Source organism: Coenobita brevimanus, chromosome 51 (assembly GCF_032717465.1).
Source record: "Coenobita brevimanus isolate Jiangsu-jjx chromosome 51, ASM3271746v2, whole genome shotgun sequence".
Lineage (NCBI taxonomy): Eukaryota > Metazoa > Arthropoda > Malacostraca > Decapoda > Coenobitidae > Coenobita > Coenobita brevimanus.
Genome location: NC_137004.1, coordinates 1,273,512 through 1,292,145, shown reverse-complemented (window position 1 = coordinate 1,292,145; position 18,634 = coordinate 1,273,512). Strand labels below are relative to the sequence as shown.

At 42.2% G+C, this 18,634-nt stretch overlaps 1 protein-coding gene across 1 annotated transcript in view; it reads left to right on the top strand.

Annotated features, from left to right (window-relative positions):
* unc79 (UNC-79 domain-containing protein) overlaps positions 1-18,634 on the top strand; it is a 384,753-nt gene that overhangs the window by 135,067 nt on the left and 231,052 nt on the right. Inside the window, 5 exon segments of the mRNA XM_080272838.1 lie at positions 4,563-4,677; positions 5,977-6,173; positions 7,583-7,731; positions 11,389-11,546; positions 13,248-13,456. Of these exon segments, the coding sequence (XP_080128964.1) occupies positions 4,563-4,677; positions 5,977-6,173; positions 7,583-7,731; positions 11,389-11,546; positions 13,248-13,456 (828 nt within the window).

Here is an 18,634-nt window from a genome sequence, read left to right as displayed (position 1 = left end):
TGGGAGAGTGTGTAAGAAATGGAATCTAAAGGTGAATGTAGGGAAGAGTAAAGTGATGGTCTTTGAGAGAGGTGAAGTCAGTGAATGTACAGCGAGGTTGGATGGTGAGGAATTGGAAAATGTGAGTACGTTTAAGTACTTGGGTAGTGTGATGAGTAAGGATGGAGGTTTGGAGGGTGAAATGCTTGAAAGGGTACAGCAGGGAAGAAAGGTTGCTGGTTCTTTGAAAGCAGTGATAAGAAACAGGGAAGTGAGCATGGAAGTGAAAAAGTTACTACATGACAGTATTGTGATACCAACTCTAACGTATGGAAGTGAAGCTTGGACGTTGTTGGAAGGACACAAGTCAAGAGTGAGAGCAGTGGAAATGAGTTATTTAAGAGGAGCCTGTGGAGTCACATGGAGAGACAGGCTGACGAATGAGGATATAAAGGAGTGTTGTGGTGTGGATGTGGATGTGATAGGGAGCGTTATGAGGAACACACTGAGGTGGTTTGGCCATGTGGAGAGGATGGAGGGTGAAAGACTGACGAAGAGAGTGTATGTGAGTGAGGTGGAGGGGGGAAGAGAGAGGGGGAGGCCGAGGATGAGATGGAGGGATAGGGTGGAGAGGTATATGAGAGAGGGGGGTGTGAGTTGGGAGCGGGGCAGTGAAATGGCGAGGGACAGGGCGACTTGGAGGCAATTTGTTTGTGGCCACCCCAAACGGGATTGAGGCGTCTGGCGATAGATAGATAGATAGTGGAGAAGGCTTGTGAGAAGGACAATAAGGTGTTCATGCTATTCATGGATCTGGAAAAAACATACGACAAAGTGGACAGAGAAAGATTGTGAAAAGTTTTGTGCATGTACGGTGTAGATGGTAAGCTGCTAGGTGCCGTCAGAGTTTTTATGATGGTAGTGAAGCATGTGTAAGGGTAAATGGGCATCTAAGTGAATGGTTCACAATCGGTGTGGCCGTGCGACAAGGCTGTGTGATGTCCCCATGGTTGTTTAATATATATATATATGGATGGGGTGATGAGAAAAGTAAAAACACGAGTAATAGAGAAGGGGATGGCATTGGTAATGAATGGTGATGGATGGAATATCTCAAATTTGTTGTATGCTGATGATAAAGTACTACTTGCAAATACCGGACAAGAACTTGGTAGGCTAGTTCAGAGTTTTGCTGATATCTGTGAGCATCGTGCCTTGAGAGTAAATGTAGAAAAAAGTAAAGTGATGGTTATTGAGAGAGAAGGTGACTCTCAGTGCAATGTTAGAATGATTGGACGGAGACTGGAATTGGTGAGAGAGTTCAGATACCTGGGTACAGTGATAGAAAAGAGAGGAAAATGTGCAAAAGAAGTGGAAAGTAGAGTGACACAAGGAAAGGAAGTAGCTGGTGCAATGAAGGCCTTGATAAGAAACAGAGGCTTGAGTGTTGCAGCCGGATGAGACTTACATGAGTTAGTGTTAGTTCCAAGTTTAACATGCAGATGTGAGGCTATGGTGTGGCTTGAAAATGAAAAGTCAGGAGTGAGAGCAGTGTAGATGAGACTGCTGAGGAATGTACAGTATGTGGAGTACAGAGAGTGGATAGGATACAGAATAATGTGATTCATGAAAGATGTGATGTGAGGAAGTCTGTGAACACCAGAATCGAAGAAAGTGTATTGAGATGGTATGGTCATGTGAAGAGAATGGATAACAATAGAGTGGTGAAAAAGGTATATTAGAGCGAATTTGAAGGAGGGAGGAGGCGAGGTAGGCTAAGAAGAAGGTGGGGAGATATGGTGGATGAGTGTATGAGGAAGAGAGGTTTGGAAGTCGGTGAAGCTAGGGAACTGACAAGAGATCAAGCTGGCTGGATGAATATTGTGAGGAGAGGTGCATGATCAGGGATTTGGCACCCTTTTTTGACATGACAGCATCTGGATTGACTCTATCGGATACGTTCATGTGAAGCTACAGAATGTGGTGAATATTTTTGGCATATCCAGTAGAGTCAGGATTCCAGGGTCTTGAATGATGAGTGAATGGAAGCGTGGCCCATTGGATTATGCAATTTTGGACTGTCTGGACATTGCTACTACTCGCCCTGCCCTAGGGTGTGAAAGGAGGTCCGGATGATGATGATGATGATGATGAAGTCTGTTGAATGTTGTATGGAAGGTATATGGAAGAATTTTTATAGAGGAAGTAAGTGAGATATCAGAAGTCCTAGTGAGTGGCAGAGGATGTGTGGATCAAATATTTGTAGATAGACAGATAGTGGTGAAGGCTTGTTAGAAGGCCTATAAGATTTTTGTGGCATTTATGGATCTGGAAAAAGCATACAGCAAACTAGACAGACAAAGATTGTGGAAGGTTTTGTGCATGTTCACTGTAGATGGTAAGCTGCTAGTGTTGTCAAGAGTTTTTATGAAGGTAGTGAGGCATGTGTAAGAATAAATGGGCATCTAAGTGAATGGTTCACGATTAACATGGGCATGCAACAAGGTTGTGTGATGTCCCCATTGTTGTTCAGTATATATATATGGGTGGGGTGATGAGAGAAATAAAAACACAAGTAATGGAGAAAGGGATGGCATTGGTAAAGAATGGTGATAGATGGACTATCTCAAATTTGTTGTATGCAGATGATGCAGTGCAACTTGCAAATACCAGACAAGAGTTTGGTAGACTAATGCAGAGTTTTGTAGATGCTTGTGAACATCGTGCCATGAAAGTAAATGTAGAAAATAGTAAAGTGATGGTTACTGAGAGAGGAGATGACTCCCAGTGTTATGTTACAGTGAATGGAGAGAGACTGGAATTGATGAGAGCCTTCAAATACCTGGGTACAGTGATAGAAAAGAGGAAAATGTGCAAAAGAAGTGGAAATTAGAGTGACACAAGGAAGGAATGTAGCTGGTGCTATGAAGGCCTTGATAAGAAACAGAGGCTTTAGTGTTGGAACTGCTCTAGGCTTACATGAAGGAGTGTTAGTGCCAAGTTTAACATACGGATGTGAGACTATGGTGTGGCATGAAAATGAAAAGTCTAGAGTAAGATCATTGGAGATGGGACTGCTGAGGAACATATGTGGCATACAGAGTGTGGATAGGATACAGAATAATGTGATTAATGAATGGTGCAGAGTGAGGAAGTCTGTGGACACCAGAATCAAAGCCTACTGAGATGGTATAGTCTTGCAGAAATAATGGATGACAATAGAGTGGCAAACAAGGTATATATGAGCAAGTTTGAAGGAATGAGGAGGCGAGGTAGGCCAAGAAGAAGGTGAAGGGTTATGGCGGGTGAGTGTGTAAGGAAGAGAGGTATGGAAGTTGGTGAGGCTAAGGGACTGACAAGAAATCGATCTGGCTGGATGAATTTTGTGCGAAGTGCATGGCATGACCAGGGAAAAGGCACCCCTTTTTGATATGACAGTATTAGAATTGACTTTGTCTGATAGGTATATGTGAAGCTACAGAACGTGGTGAAATTTTTCTTGGCCTATCAGATGTAGCCAGGATTTAGAGGGCTTGAATGATGAGTGAATGGAAGTGTGGCCCATTGAACTGGGCAGACTTTGGCTATCTGGTCTTTACTACTCCCCACTCTGCCCTAGGATGGGAAAAGAGGTCCGGATGGTTATGACGATGATGATGGTGATGATAGTTATTACAATTATTATTATTATTATTATTATTGTTATTGTTGTTGTTGTTATTGTTGTTGTTGTTGCTGCTGCTGTTGTTGTCATTGTTGTCAGCAGCCAGCGGTAGCACATAACACCTGTCATTATATGACAGAGTTACACAGAACAACTAGGCACATAAAACAGTCAGCACACAAACATTGCCAGACCCTCATCAGTTATATCCCACTTCTAGGCATTCCAAAACTAGCATTGAAGAGTTTCCTACATTCTCATTTCTTGTGCATGGCAATACAACACCTTGACCAGAACACCATATTACAAACCCTCCCTCCTGACATCCACTGTAGAGCTAATCAAGTTCACCTAGCTAGGCATAGGTCAGGATATCACCCAGCCCTCCTCAGTTACTTCCTTAGATCTGGGCTGGGTGGAATCACAGATGACAAGGCCCACTTGTAGAGTAGGAACACTGCACAACACATGCTGACACACCATCATCAGTGTAGGGAACCATTGGGATGACCCCATAAGTGCAGATTGCTTACCTGCAGTCAACAGGTCAGCTGGGCCAGGCAGACTGGGTGTGAACAACACTGACAAGCCAAATGGCTTCATAAGCCTGTGAAATTACTTACTGTTCAGTGTGTGGTTGGTAAGCATATAACTGAATGGATGTATGCTGGTGTTCTGGGTTAAGGCATTCTAACTGGATGAATCCCATAAGAGTCTACATCCAAGGGGTAGTTGGTTTTCGTTACTCATACAATATCACTCAGAGGCAAGCAGCTGGTCATTCATGTCTTAAACATCTGGACTAAGGAGCCTAGGTCCAGGTCTTGTGCTCCTGAAGGAGCAGTAAGGACCAGATGATTGATGGATAAATAGATAGACTGACAAAAGCTGTTTCTGAAGAAAGATCCATCCCCTCCAGATTGTGACAGCAACTGTGGAGACAGTGGGTGAGCTGGACATTGCAGCCAACATGCCACAGGAACACATTGTGAAGGCTGTGGCAACAGCTGTTACACTCACTGAGGAAGATGTTGGTATGTACTTTCACAGTCTTTGTTCATGAATTTCCACTCTGAATGTCTTAACCCTTTCTATCTGGTTTCCTTCTCCAGATGTTTTAATTCACCTTAAGATAGATGTTTTATTTATTGGGTCAGAACTTGCCTCTGTTCTAGCTGAATTATTCAGATGATGCATACATACCTCTTCATTCCCTGATTCATGGAAAGAAGCCAATATCCACCCAGTTCCAAAGAAAGGAAGTTCCTCTTACCCTTCTGATTACAGACCAGTACTCATCACATCTTCTTTTGGTAAAATATTTGAAATTGTATTTAATAAGCACATAGTTAGACACCTTGAATCCAACAACTTAATTAGTGAAAGGCAATTTGGGTTTTGCCACAAATGATCCACCATTGATGTACTCAATCTCCTGACTCATACCATCCATCCATCAATTGACCAACTTGGAGAAACTCATGCAGTAGCCCTTGATTTTTCCAGTGCTAGGCAGGTGCGTTAAAGCGCAATTGCGTACCGTTGTGCTTGGTGAATATCGTTTGCGCATTGCACACCGCATGAGACCATGCGCAATATTGCGCCTGCGCACCTGCCTTGCGCGCCTGTCCTGTGGATTGCGCACTGTGCAGTCCAAGGGACACTTCCTGTATGTCTGGACAAGGGATGGGGGAGGCTCGGGCGGGTCGCGAGGGTTCTGCTGTGAGGAAGTGGGAGGGACGGAGGGTAGTAGCATTTCTTAAAATGCTTCAAGAGATAATGTATTTAACATTTTTAAAATTATTATTATTAGTAAATAATAATAAATTGAAAATACATTATTTATTAAGAAGAGCATATGCAATTCCTTACAAAAATCATTAAGCATATTATTTAAATCAAATACCCACAGCCTAATAATTTATTAGGCTGTGGATATTTGATTTAAATTAAATGTTTTAATGATTTTTGTTAGGAATTACACATGCAGATAATAGGAGGGTCCTAACTCCACATTGGTATAAACTGTATTCATGTATCTCAAAACTAGGGGAGGGCAGTGCTTAGACACCTCCTTTTCTTAGCACCTCTTATATACTGGTACATATAGGTCTGTGAGGTAGAACCAGGATGAGAGAGTTTGAATGGTGTGTGAATGAATGTTGGCTAGTTTCACTGGGTTTGCTTTTCATACTTCACCCTCTGTCGTGTTTCACTTTCCTTACTTTCTTGACCCTATATTACCCATCCTTGGTTTGGAGAAAAGAGATGATGATGATGATGATGATGACATTGTTTTTTCATTGTCCGACTTATTGCAATGCCTTGGACAGCTCACGCTACAGCGAGCATTGCCAGAGCCAGTGTGGTGGGTGAGGATGACCAACCCATTGACACCACCAGCAGCCGGGATGATCAGGGGAATGGAGCCAGCCAAGATGGTACGTTCTGGATCACCTCACAGGGCAAGTTCAAGTTCCGCCTTCAGGACCTTCCACCACACCTACAGCTGGTCCACACACTACTCTCTGTGAGTCATGTGTACTTACTGAGCATCTTTATGTAGACACTTGAGGTTGGATCCACTTACATGCATTTGTTAGTTTCTGCTCTCTTAACCCTAACATTGTGATGAATTCTTTTTTGTTTTCACCTTTTCATTCTACTGTCAAATGATTATTCTTAGTTAATTGGAGAACCTTTGTAAAGAAGGAGTTTAAAATAGCTTTCATCATTTCTTTTATTATGATGATATCATTTACATTCTTCCAATCACCAGACAGTTTTAATTACTGGAACTTAGGAGAGACTGCTTATGAGGTAAATTCATCTCTGATAATTTATCAGTACTCATTCTTCGTGAGTTAGTAATCCTAAGACTGCTTAAGAGGTTAACTCATCTCTGATATTTGATTTACTGGTAATTATTCTTCATGAGTTAGTAATCTTAAGAAATGGATGCCCTTAGTGATAATGGCTGCATGTTTGATGTGCCCAAAAGTATCTCACATTTTATTTAAATTTTTATACATTTAGATAATAGTTGAAAGGTAATATGAAATGCATGTGTGAATACTTGTGCCAGTGAGGTGAAGTTAGGGTTCCTTGGGCTATATTGGCAAGTGAATGGCAATGTGGTCCATTTAACCTGTGGATTGCGCAGTTATCTTTTCTTATCCCACCACGTGGTGCACAAAAAATGAAGAATTTTTTTTTTTTTTTTTTTAGTTTTTGTTTATTATAAACTTGAAGATAAACATCCAGGGCATCATCTGGTGAAAAAAAAAAATCTCTCTCTCTCTCTCCGTCTTTGCTTGAGCCATGCATATGTTTACATAGGGGAGTAGTGAAAAAAATTTAAAAAAGCAATTTTGTTTTGCTTATTATAAACTTGAAGATAAACATCCAGGGCATCATTTGGTGGAAAGAGAAAAATCTCTCTCATTCCATCTGCGCGTAACACCATGTGTAAATTTGCGTAGGGGTGGAGTAGTTAACGGTGGTGCACAGCCTGCACAGCCTGAGCTGTGGCTAGCAACGCAACGCTACCCAACCTAAGCTGTGGCTCGCAATCTACGGGTTAATTGAGCTTTCTGTTGATAGTCCCCTCTGTGTTAGTTTTTTTCTTGGTCTCTGGGCACCACTTCACCCTACCCCTGGTTGGGAAATGAAGTCAGGGTGATCGGATGACTAAAAATTTAGAGATGTTGATTTAAGATAAGAAAGATAATTTTTTAATAGGTTCATACAGAGACATGGCATAATTCTTGCCATTTTCAACTGAAACCCCTATTTTGATTTTTTTTTTTTCTGCCCAGATGATTTCATTATACTGAAGGGAAAACTTAAGGTTTCGGTGGGATAGTTTTCTCAAGCAGCTCTTAGGGTTTTTTGTGAGTGTGCATTAGCATGAAATGTTTACTGTATTGTGTTCTGCAGATGTTAGAGGTGCTAGAGGATGGTGATGTTGTATACCATGTGTGTGAGTGCCTCAAGTACCTGGTGCTGCATGGGGAAGCACTTGCACTGGCTGCAGCTGACCATCGTGGATTCCTTATATGGTGTCAAGAGAATAAATCCATCACTATGTAAGTACTCACCCATTTTCTCAGTTTCCCCTTCACACATTGATTCACAGACAGACTGACTGAATGACTAACTGATTCACTGAGTGAAGAAGTGATTCACTGACTGGCAGACTATCTCAGAAACTGACTGATTCACTGATTGACATATCCTCTGAATGACTGGTTTCCTGCTGACCGATACTCTGATTGGCTTATCTACTAACTGAGTGATTCAGCGATTGACATATCACTGCTGACTGACTGATTCACTGAATGATTTATCCACTGACTGACTGGTTCACCCATTGACTGACTGATTCACTGAATGATTTATCCACTGACTGACTGGTTCACCCATTGACTGACAGATTCAGTGATTGGCTCACCCATTGACTGACTGAGTCGCCGATTGATTTATTCACTGACTGACTGTTTCACTGATTGACTTATCTGCTGACTAACTGGTTCACCTACAGTGAACTGATTCACTGACTGATTTACAACAACTGACCAGCTCATTGGCTGAGTGTGTGATTGACTCACTGATTCTTGGACTGATTGAGTGACTGTCTGATTCACTGATTCACTGACTAACTGACTCACAACTGACTGATTCATTCACTAGCTGAATACTATTGAATTCACTGTCAGACTGTTTGACACACACACACACACACACACACACACACACACCTGTTGTCTGTATTTTTCCAATAATTTGTCTGTCCAAATTTAGGATTTTTTTTTTTGAAAAATACAGAGATAATCATTAAAACAGTCATAGCAAAATGATGCATGTATATATTTTAAAATAGTTTACTGCCCAGTACTTACAACACTTTTCCACATATAATTGTACTAATTACATTCTTACAATTGAAACTGTTTGTTCTGTGTGAAAAAAAGTTTTGCAGGGTTAAAAAATGTCGATTTTTTTACCATTTGATTCATAAATTTTTTTCACCCACACATATTCAAGCTAGTTTAATAGGACTTATACATAATAATCTTTAAAGATTACCCTACCTACCCATATCAGTATTTTTTGCAAATATCGCACTCTCTTTCAATAAACTTCAATTATTACATTTTTTCGCAAAACGTCCGAAGTTTGGGCGCTGTCCGAAGTTATGTTGTTTTACAGTACTTAACATATGGGGAAGCATCAGCAAGAGGACACTGCAAAAAACTGCATAAGAAGAGAGGTGATAAAGACGTAAGGAAATTCAGTTTCCCAAACAGAGCAATTGATCAGTGGAATGCACTACCGAATGAAATAGTGTGTGCCAAAACAATTCACAAATTTAAGGATATGTACGATAAATATGGTTTAAGACACGGGACAGTACGAGCTTGACTCATTCCTGTAAAGATACAATTAGGTAAGAACAATTAGGTAAGAACGCACAATCACCCACATTCGTATTCCAACTTTCAGTCTTACCCACACAGTCCTTGACCCAACTGATCCATACTCTCTTATGCTCTTCTTCCATCTTTTACTCACAACTATACAGTCTCCTTCTTTTACCCACTTATTCTCACCTACTCCTGCACATATACCCCATCCATACTCCCATTCTCTCACACTCTCACCTCTCCATTTCATTTCAGTTATTCTGCATACATCAACTTTTGCACCTTCAAGCACCTGGACAATCTCTCTCTCTTTCACCACATCATTCGCTCCTCTTACATTCCACGTAGCCATTACCAAGTCCTTTGTCCGGTCCTGGGTCGTCATCGTTTGGTCAGTCCTTGTCCGAGGCTTTTTGTTTATGTTTTTAGTTAGCTGTTTTTCGGTATTTTAAACCTCAGGTGAGCGATTTCTCTATGAATTTTCAATGTTTCTCACCAAAAGCGGATGTTTGAGCCAAAAAAAAAAAAAGGTCCAAAAATGTCGGGATGGGGCGGGTTACAGGTGAATGTAGGAAGAGTAAAGTGATGGTCTTGGAGAGGGGCGAAGTCAGTGAATGTACAGCGAGGTTGGATGGTGAGGAATTGGATAATGTGAGCACGTTTAAGTACTTGGGTAGTGGGATGAGTAAGGATTGAGGTTTGGAGGATGAAGTGCTTGAAAGGGTACAGCAGGGAAGAAAGGTTGCTGGTTCTTTGAAAGCAGTGTTAAGAAACAGGAAAGTGAGCATGGAAGTGAAAAAGTTACTACATGACAGTATTGTGATACCAACTCTAACGTATGGAAGTGAAGCTGGGACGTTGTTGGAAGGACACAAGTCAAGAGTGAGAGCAGTGGAAATGAGTTATTTAAGAGGAGCCTGTGGAGTCACATGGAGAGACAGGCTGACGAATGAGGATATAAAGGAGCATTGTGGTGTGGATGTGGATGTGATAGGAAGTGTTATGAGGAACACACTGAGGTGGTTTGGCCATGTGGAGAGGATGGAGGGTGAAAGACTGATGAAGAGAGTGTATGTGAGGGAGGTGGAGGGAGGAAGAGGGAGGGGGAGGCCGAGGATGAGATGGAGGGATGGGGTGGAGAGGTATATGAGAGAGGGGGGTGTGAGTTGGGAGCAGGGCAGTGAAATGGCGGGGGACAGGACGACGTGGAGGCGATTTGTTTGTGGCCACCCCAAACGGGATTGAGGCGTCTGGCAATAGATAGATAGATAGATAGACAATATATATATATAGTCGATTTTTTTTTAATAGTTTAAACATTTACGAAAGTGAAGAAATGGTTATGTACAATGAATCTTTTTCTTAAAATACATGTGCTTGGGGGTAAGGGGTTCAATTCCTGGACTGTTGGAAGGGACTCAGGGAGTACCAACGATCCACGGGTTATGGGGCGCAATACTTTTCTTGCCCCGGGTGCTGGCAACCCATGCTATGCCACTGCTTCAGATCACTCAAGGTCGATAGGATGTTGGTAGCCTCAGTCATAGTCCTGCTGTATGCATCGAAGGTGGTTGCCATGTCGGTTATTGTGGACAGGGTGGTCGCAAGATGGCCGCCAACAAATGAGCATTGGTATGTGTCGCCGCCTGCCGGCAGGGAGCATCTAATTGTGGGGAAATTCGCGAATTGTGAGACAACTCGGAAACTTTTTTCTTGCGTGAAAAACGAGACGTTGAAGTAAAATGTGTTCAAACACGGGGACTTACTGTATATATATATATATATGCTTGTATATATGCCCTGCATTGACATTGGACCATGTGACTGCATTGAGCTACCACCCTATCCAATCCCCTATCCACACAGTGTTCATATCCATGTACCTCTGAAAATCTCTATATGAATCTGCAGCATATGGTTGTCATCAGATACTGTATATCAGTTTAACAATCATATCTGTCTGTCCATCCAACCAATCATTCACTATCTTTCCATATCATTAGCTATCTTTCCATATAAGCAACCCTGTTTGTATCTATGCAGTATATGGTCATCTTTAGAGGCTGAGTTGTCACCTCTGGCAGAGGTATGTGTCCAATTGCTGCTTTACTTCATCTGTCTATGTATCTGTTCATTCCTTCCTTCATTTAGTTAATTTCTCTTTTATTCAGGTGCCCACCCATCCATCCATCCATTTGTCTATTTATGTTTGTTTTTCCATCCAACTGTCTGTCTATTTATGCATCTTTATCCACCCATCCATCCATCCTTTCATCTCTGTGTACTGGTATGTATTTATGTATGGATGTATTTGTGCAGTATGTGGTCGCTGTTGGAGGCAGAGTGGTCTCATGTTGCTGAAGTGTGTGTGCAGTTGCTGCTACATTTCATCACACTGCCATGTGGTGCTGACATCTTCTGGAAGCTCTGTGAGACACATTTCAACCACCAGGACTGGAAAGTTCGATTCCAGGCAGGTTAGTTCAGAGAAAGAGAGATACTGTCAGTCATCACTATACCCATGTAGCCTTGGAATGTCTTTTTCATTACATTCTTGCACATTTCTGAATGGAATGGTTAAATACACCCATAAGAAACTTCATAGAACAGTAATTTCCCAAATGCAGGGTGCATACTGTGGACATGGTGGTGCAGTGACACAGTAAAAGATTTAAGAAGTAGCTTAAAAATGTTTGGATTTTTGCTGAAAACAGTCTGCAAGTGGGATTTACAAGGTCTGTTCCGAACATATCAAACCTCATTTTTTATTTCTTGCCAACCAGGGTTTTGTGTAGCTCAGTGCAGGACCTTCGTGCACATGCGTGATTTATGCCAGCTGCCACGAGTGACTCAGTAGCTCTCAGTCAGCCTGTGTTCATCTTCATGCACCTTACGCTCATTGCATTCCCGCAGTCATCCCGATGAAAAAGTTGGACAGTGTTACTGCATCAGAATTTGCCAAAAAACAGGTGATACTCAAGTTGAAAATATCAGGAAGATCCAGCAAGTTTGGCAGCCCTGTTGACATGTAACCACACTGGACTTTCAACTTATGGTGCCCAACAAACCATGTTTTTCCTTTTTTCCTTTTTTTTTTTTTTTTGGAGGGGGGATTTCTGGAATTTCCCCAAGCAAAGAAGATTCTTTCCCACATAACTGGAATGAGGGTAGGGATTATCTCTTTGTGTAAATGGTAAAAATTGTAATTGGAATCTGCATAATTGGAGGGGTCACTGTATTCGTTATCGTCCAGCTCTCTCATTATGAGCCATGTTCAGTATTAGTTATGCATGATAACCAAGGGATCACTGTGTATGTACCTGTATGTGATATTAAAGGTATTATCCACATGATATTGAAGGACAGAATGGCGTGGAAGCGATTCAGTGTGGCCATGCCTTTCAGGATTAAAGTATCTGGCTGGAGACAGATTGATAGATAGTAATGAATTAATAAATGATGTAGCTTTACATTATACACAATAGTAAGTGTACATGTTTCACTTGTGAGAATGGAGAATGAGATATTGACTAAGAGAATGTATGTAAGGTTGATGGGGGATGGAAAAAGGGAGACCAAGGATGAGATGGAGGGATGTGATGAAGAGGTATATGATTGAGGAGGTTGCAAGATGAAAGAAAGGCAGCCTGATGGTGGAGGATAGATGACTTTTAGACTGTTTGTAGCAACCTGTTTTGGGGTTAAGATATGCAGCTGTAGAGAGATAGGTAAATAAAAAGATAGGTAGGTAGATTGATAGGCTGACCACTTAAAAGTAAAGCACTGTATTCAGCCACCATAGCAAGACATGCTGAATGTACCCCAAATGACAGGAATCACCTGCACCAGGTCCTGTACAGTATGTTAGTGCATTTTCTTACTCAGTGTGATGTATTCAACCATTTTTTAAGGCCAGCGGTTGTTTTTGAAAGACTGTAAATCCCTGTTTAGGACATATGTAGGTGAAGCATTGTCCTTGCCATTGAGGGTTTAAATTAGAAATGTATCTGGTTCATACTTACGGGATTAAAAGTGCAAAAATGCATTTTTTTTGTACATCAAAGTAATGGTATGTTGAATCACAAGCGGCTTGAAAAAACAGTATTAATTCTTCAGTAACATGACAGCTGTAGATGAAGTAACTTTAAATTGTGACTGACTTTATGCTGCATGTACAGTTGAGAAAGTGGTGGTGCTGGGTCGATTTCTTGGAGTGTGGTCTGTGCACCAGTGTCCAGGACTGCAGGCAGCCCTCGCACACGCCTTCTGCTTCCTCCTGTCCTCCCTAGATGACATTAATGTGGCGGTGGCCCAGCGTGCATGTCTTTATCTCACCACACTACCCAATACTGGACTCCGGGCTCTCTGCTGGTGTCTGGAACAGCAGGTTAGTCAGTCTACCAGTTTGTACAGTCATCTGCAGTGGTTGTATTATTGATCCTGCCCCACTCTGAACTGTAGTTATTCTGAAACTGAATACAGGGAAGCATTTTTTTTTAAACAGCATAAGCAGGACTTTGAGTTAGTGAGGGCCTGAGGGTATTTGGTGGTGGAGGTGCTGGTTGACATCTTGTGCACTCATTCTAAAAAGTACCATTGCTCATACTGGATGAAACTCCTTGACATCTTAGATTACTGATACTGCAGAATGTTCGTTGGTTTTACCCCACATTGATAGTGATGCGTTTGTGAGCATACCATGTATTGCCTGCTGGGGACTTTTTCCATGTTGCAGTATTATTATTATACTCTGGAGAGATACACTTTCTACCATTGGCACTGGCTCTGCTGCCCTTATCTCCTCCCCATTCCTCAAAGGAGGATGATAAACTGCAGGACTGCTTCAGTCTGCAGTCCACTGAGTTCATATCCAGGTGAGCCTGAGGTCACTGCAACATCAGAAGACTGTGCACATTCAGATGCTATAGCCCTCACTGTGAAAGTAAAAACAGTTCCATGCATTACTTGAGGATTTTACAGAGTGCATGGCATGACCACAACAGCACAGTAGACTCTCGCTATAACAGACTAATTGGGGGAAGCCTGATCCGATAAAGCCAATAGTCCATTATATTTGATGGTCCCCTCCTCGGGTGGGATTTCAAGCACATGTTTGAAAATAAATGAGTACAGTAGCATATTCAAGTACTAAATATGAAAACTATACCTATTTTGCACTAACTTGGCCCATAATTTCACCCTTTTGCAGCTTATTTTACTTTGTTGTCATAGCACTTCTTCGTGACTAATATAGTACAGTAATCACCCTGTAATCTGGATGCTCCATATCTGGACATGCTCCGTATCCGTATGTTAGGCCTTGGCTTTGTTACCTCTGTATCCGGATTTTTTTATCTGTATCTGTTTTTGTTCATTTTCATTTTGAAAGGCTTCAACATGCTTGCATAAGTCAGCTTTGATCACCTACTTGCGGTTTTCCATGCTGCTCGATCTCTTGGCAGCCTCCTTGTTCAGTCCCTTAACCTTGAGGTCACACTTAATGACCTCGTCCCAGTCTTTTTCGGTCTATCCCTTGCAGCCCCACCTCTAATATTAACGCTTCTCACTTTCTGCACCTAATTATCATCCCCCATCCTGTCCAAATATCTAAACCTCCTCAGTCTACCTCTTCTCATCACAGCATCAATACACACTGGTCCCAGCCTACCTTGCAACTCTTTCATTGTAAACCTAGCCCTCCCAGGCCTTGCACTCTGGGACGCACTGCACGTCCACCTAAATATATATATATATATGTATATATATATATATATATATATATATATATATATATATATATATATATATCCACTCAATCCTCGTAAATCGGGGCAATTTTGGTCTGGACCACTGTCGTGATTTACGAATTCCGTGATTTATGAATAATAACTCTTATGTGAAAAATTAATTTGGGTCTGGACTTTGGCCAACCTGCCCCCACAGCACCCTACCTACACCTATCTAGGCACCATCAGGGGCACACCCAGGGGGGGGGGGCAGGCTCGGGCCCCCCACTTAGCTCTCTGGGTCCTTTAAAATTTTATATATATTTATTTCGATAACAGCAAAACATGAAAAACTGGCAAGTACAAACAAAGAGTAACACATGAGTCAGCAGCTCCCTGACTCTAAACCTGCATATGACCTCCAGTAATTATCGGATTACCTGACCTCACCTCACTATGGGCTCCCCCCTGCCGTAGAAAATTCCTGGGTGCCCCCCTGGGTGCCATCAAACACAAACATACAAATTTAGGAATATTCAGTGCGTGTATTAAATTGAAATAAGCCATGTTAAGGGATCTCACCTTAATTCTATGACGAAATTGCTTAAGTGAATGGAGTGGGGTGGTGTTGGGAAGAACTTAGAACCTCTTAGCACTTGTTCTTCCCAAACTCTTTCTCCAGCTTTGAAAACTTCTCTCCCCTCTCAACACAACGAATGAGCTCCAAATGTTGACTGTACAACAACGGCGGCAGCTTCTTGTTGCCATACTGCTTAGAGCGCCTCATCGGGGGGTCGAGAGGGTCCATGGCAGGTAGGAGGCGGGGGGAAGTTGCACAAAAAAGGCAGGTAGCTCTCTTACTCCATGGCGACAGTCTGTAGTGTGTGGACTGGCGGGACAAGAACAACAACAACATGGCGGCATTAGTATGCACACATGCCACCAGGGACGTGCACTGATTGGTTGTTGGGTCGCGATTTTCAATTTTTCTCCTTGGAAAAGTCCCACTTGGGTGCCTAGGTCCATGATTTTCTTGACTTAACTGTGATTTAAGGTTGCCGGCAGTCTGACAGCCACATAGCCGTGATTTACGAATCCTTGATTTATCTATCTATCTATCTATCTATTGCCAGACGTCTCAATCCTGTTTGGGGTGGCCACAAACAAATGTGCACAAGAGGAAGGGTGATGCCCTGGAAAGATGATATTATAGTCATAAAGCTTTTAGACCAGATAATGAAGGTAATGGAGAGAGTTCTAGAAGGTATGATTAGAGAAAGAGTGAATATTGATGAGATGCAGTTTGGATTTATGCCAGGTAGGGGGACCACTGATGCCATATTCATTGTTTGACAGCTTCAGGAGAAATATATAGGAAAGAAAAGGGAACTATACTTTGTTTCTGCTGATTTGGAGAAGGCCTTTGACTGAGTCCCTAGAGAGGTGGTGAGGTGGGCAATGAGAAAGCTTGGGATCGAGGAGTGGCTGGTTAGGGTCATTATGGGCATGTTTTTGGGTGCTCACACCCAGGTGAGGGTGAATGGAGATTTGAATGTTGAGTTTTCCGTGAATGCTGGTGTACACCAGGGGTCAATTTTGACTTGAAGCCCTCTCACGTGTCTTCAGATGTGGACTCCCGTGGGAGATGTTGTATGTTGATGATTTGTTGTTGATTGCAGAGAATGAAAGGGAGGCGGAGGGAACGATCTAGGAAATGGAGAAATTGTATGGGGCATGTGGGTTTAAGAGTAAATGCAGATAAAAATGATGGTATCAGTGGCTTAGGGTGGCACTGTCAAAGAAGAGGTAGAGTGGCTATATACAATTTTCACAAGGGCTTGGGAAGTAATTACCATCTTCTGCGGTGTTTGTGAGAAATAAGTGCTTGAGAGATGTAGTGGAGTTAGAGGTAGACTGCAAGGTAATGCTAATTTCTTATGTGTGGTGCATTGGGGAGAGCATGTGGATATTGCCAGGTGAGAAAGGATTGAACTTGCTGGTGAGTCTCTTGAGTGTGTGGAAGAGTTTTGTTATTTGGGAGACATGTTATGTTCTGGAGGTGGGGCAGGAGCCTGCTATGTGGCTGGAGTGGGGAGTGGTTGGAAGAAGTTCAGGGAGCTGTTTCCTCTCCTGACATTGAGATGGCTCTCCCTCCATGCTAAGGGATTTTGTATGCAGCATGTGTTAGGAGTATAATGCTGTATAATAGTGAGACCTGGGCAGTAGAGGAAGAAGATTTTCGTGGGCTCAAATGTACAGAAATGGTAATGATTAGGTCGATGTGCAGTGCATCCTTGAGTGCAAGGCCTGGAGGGGCTAGGTTTATGGTGGAAGAGTTGAGAGGTGGGTTGGGACTGGAGTGTACTGTTGCTGTGATGAGAGGAGGTAGATTGAGATGGTTTGGGCATGTGGAGAGGATGGGGGATGATAATTGGGTGCAGAAAGTGAGAAGTGTTAATGTTGGGGGTAGGGTAGTGAGAGGTAGACCAAAAAAAAAAACTTGGAAAGAAGTCATTGAGTGTGACCTCTGGGATAAAGGACTAAATAGGGAAGCTGCCAAAGATTGAACAGCATGGAGAGCCGCCATTTGGTGACCATGGCTGATGCATGCAAGCATGTTGGAGCCTTAAAAAATGGAAACAACAAAAACTAAGTGACAGGTTAAATATTTCCCCACTATCATGGAGATGTTTAAATATTCCTCTAATCATCTTACAGGATAGATATTTCACTGTTCTCCTCTGTCACTTTAAATAGTACCCTGTTGTCTTGTGATAGTTTAGGTTATTCCCATTTTCTCATCTGAAATTTAGTTATTTCTCCTTTCTCCTGTGACAGTACAGACATTTATGTGGCAATGATTGCCGATGTTATGCTTCCAGCATTCTGCATTGTAATTAGTCAGTTGCTTTTCTCTGCTGAGTGTTTTATGTACTTCTGTATTCGTTTCTGACAGCTTAGATACAGGTCATCCACATTATATGTCAGAAATTTGTTCTAGACTATCACAACTATTTCCTTACGTTTTATGTAGTGATTTGGAGGAAGTGGGAGATCATCTGTACTGTCAGCAACAAAATATTAAGTGACAGTATTTCTGTAATTTACTAAGGATTTAACAGCAAAAATTTGTCTGTCTATCTGTCTGTTGCCACGCACCTTAATCCCATAATAGGTGGCCACAAACAATTCACCTCCATGTTGCCCAGTCCCCTGCCATTGCTTCCCTCTCCCTAGCTTACACACATCTCTCCACACCATCCCTCCATCTCATCCTTGGCCTCCCCCTCCCTCTCATCCCCTCCACCTCTCTCACATACGCTCTCCTCTTTAGTCTCTCGCTCTTCATCCTCTCCACATGGCCAAACCACCTCCTTGTATTTCTCCTAATGCTTTCTATCAGATCCACATCCACACCACGGTGCTCCTTCACTTCTTCATTTGTCAGTCTGTCTCCCCATGTAATTCCACATACTCCTCTCAGATAACTCATTTCCATTGCTCTGAGTCTTAACTTGTGTCCTGACAAGGTTGAAGCTTCACATCCAAATGCTAGAGTTGGTATCACAATACTGTCATGCAGTGACTTTTTTACTTCCATGCCCACTTCCCTGTTTCTCATCACTGCTTTCAAAGAACCATCAACCTTTCTTTCTTGTTGTACCCTTTCAAGCTCTTCACCCTCCAAACTTCCATCCTGACTCATCACACTACCCAAGTACTTAAATGCACTTACATTCTCCATTTCCTCATCATCCAACATCTCTGTACATCCAGTGACCATTTTTCTCAAAGAACATAATTTTACTCTTCCCTACATTCACCTTTAGATTCTATTT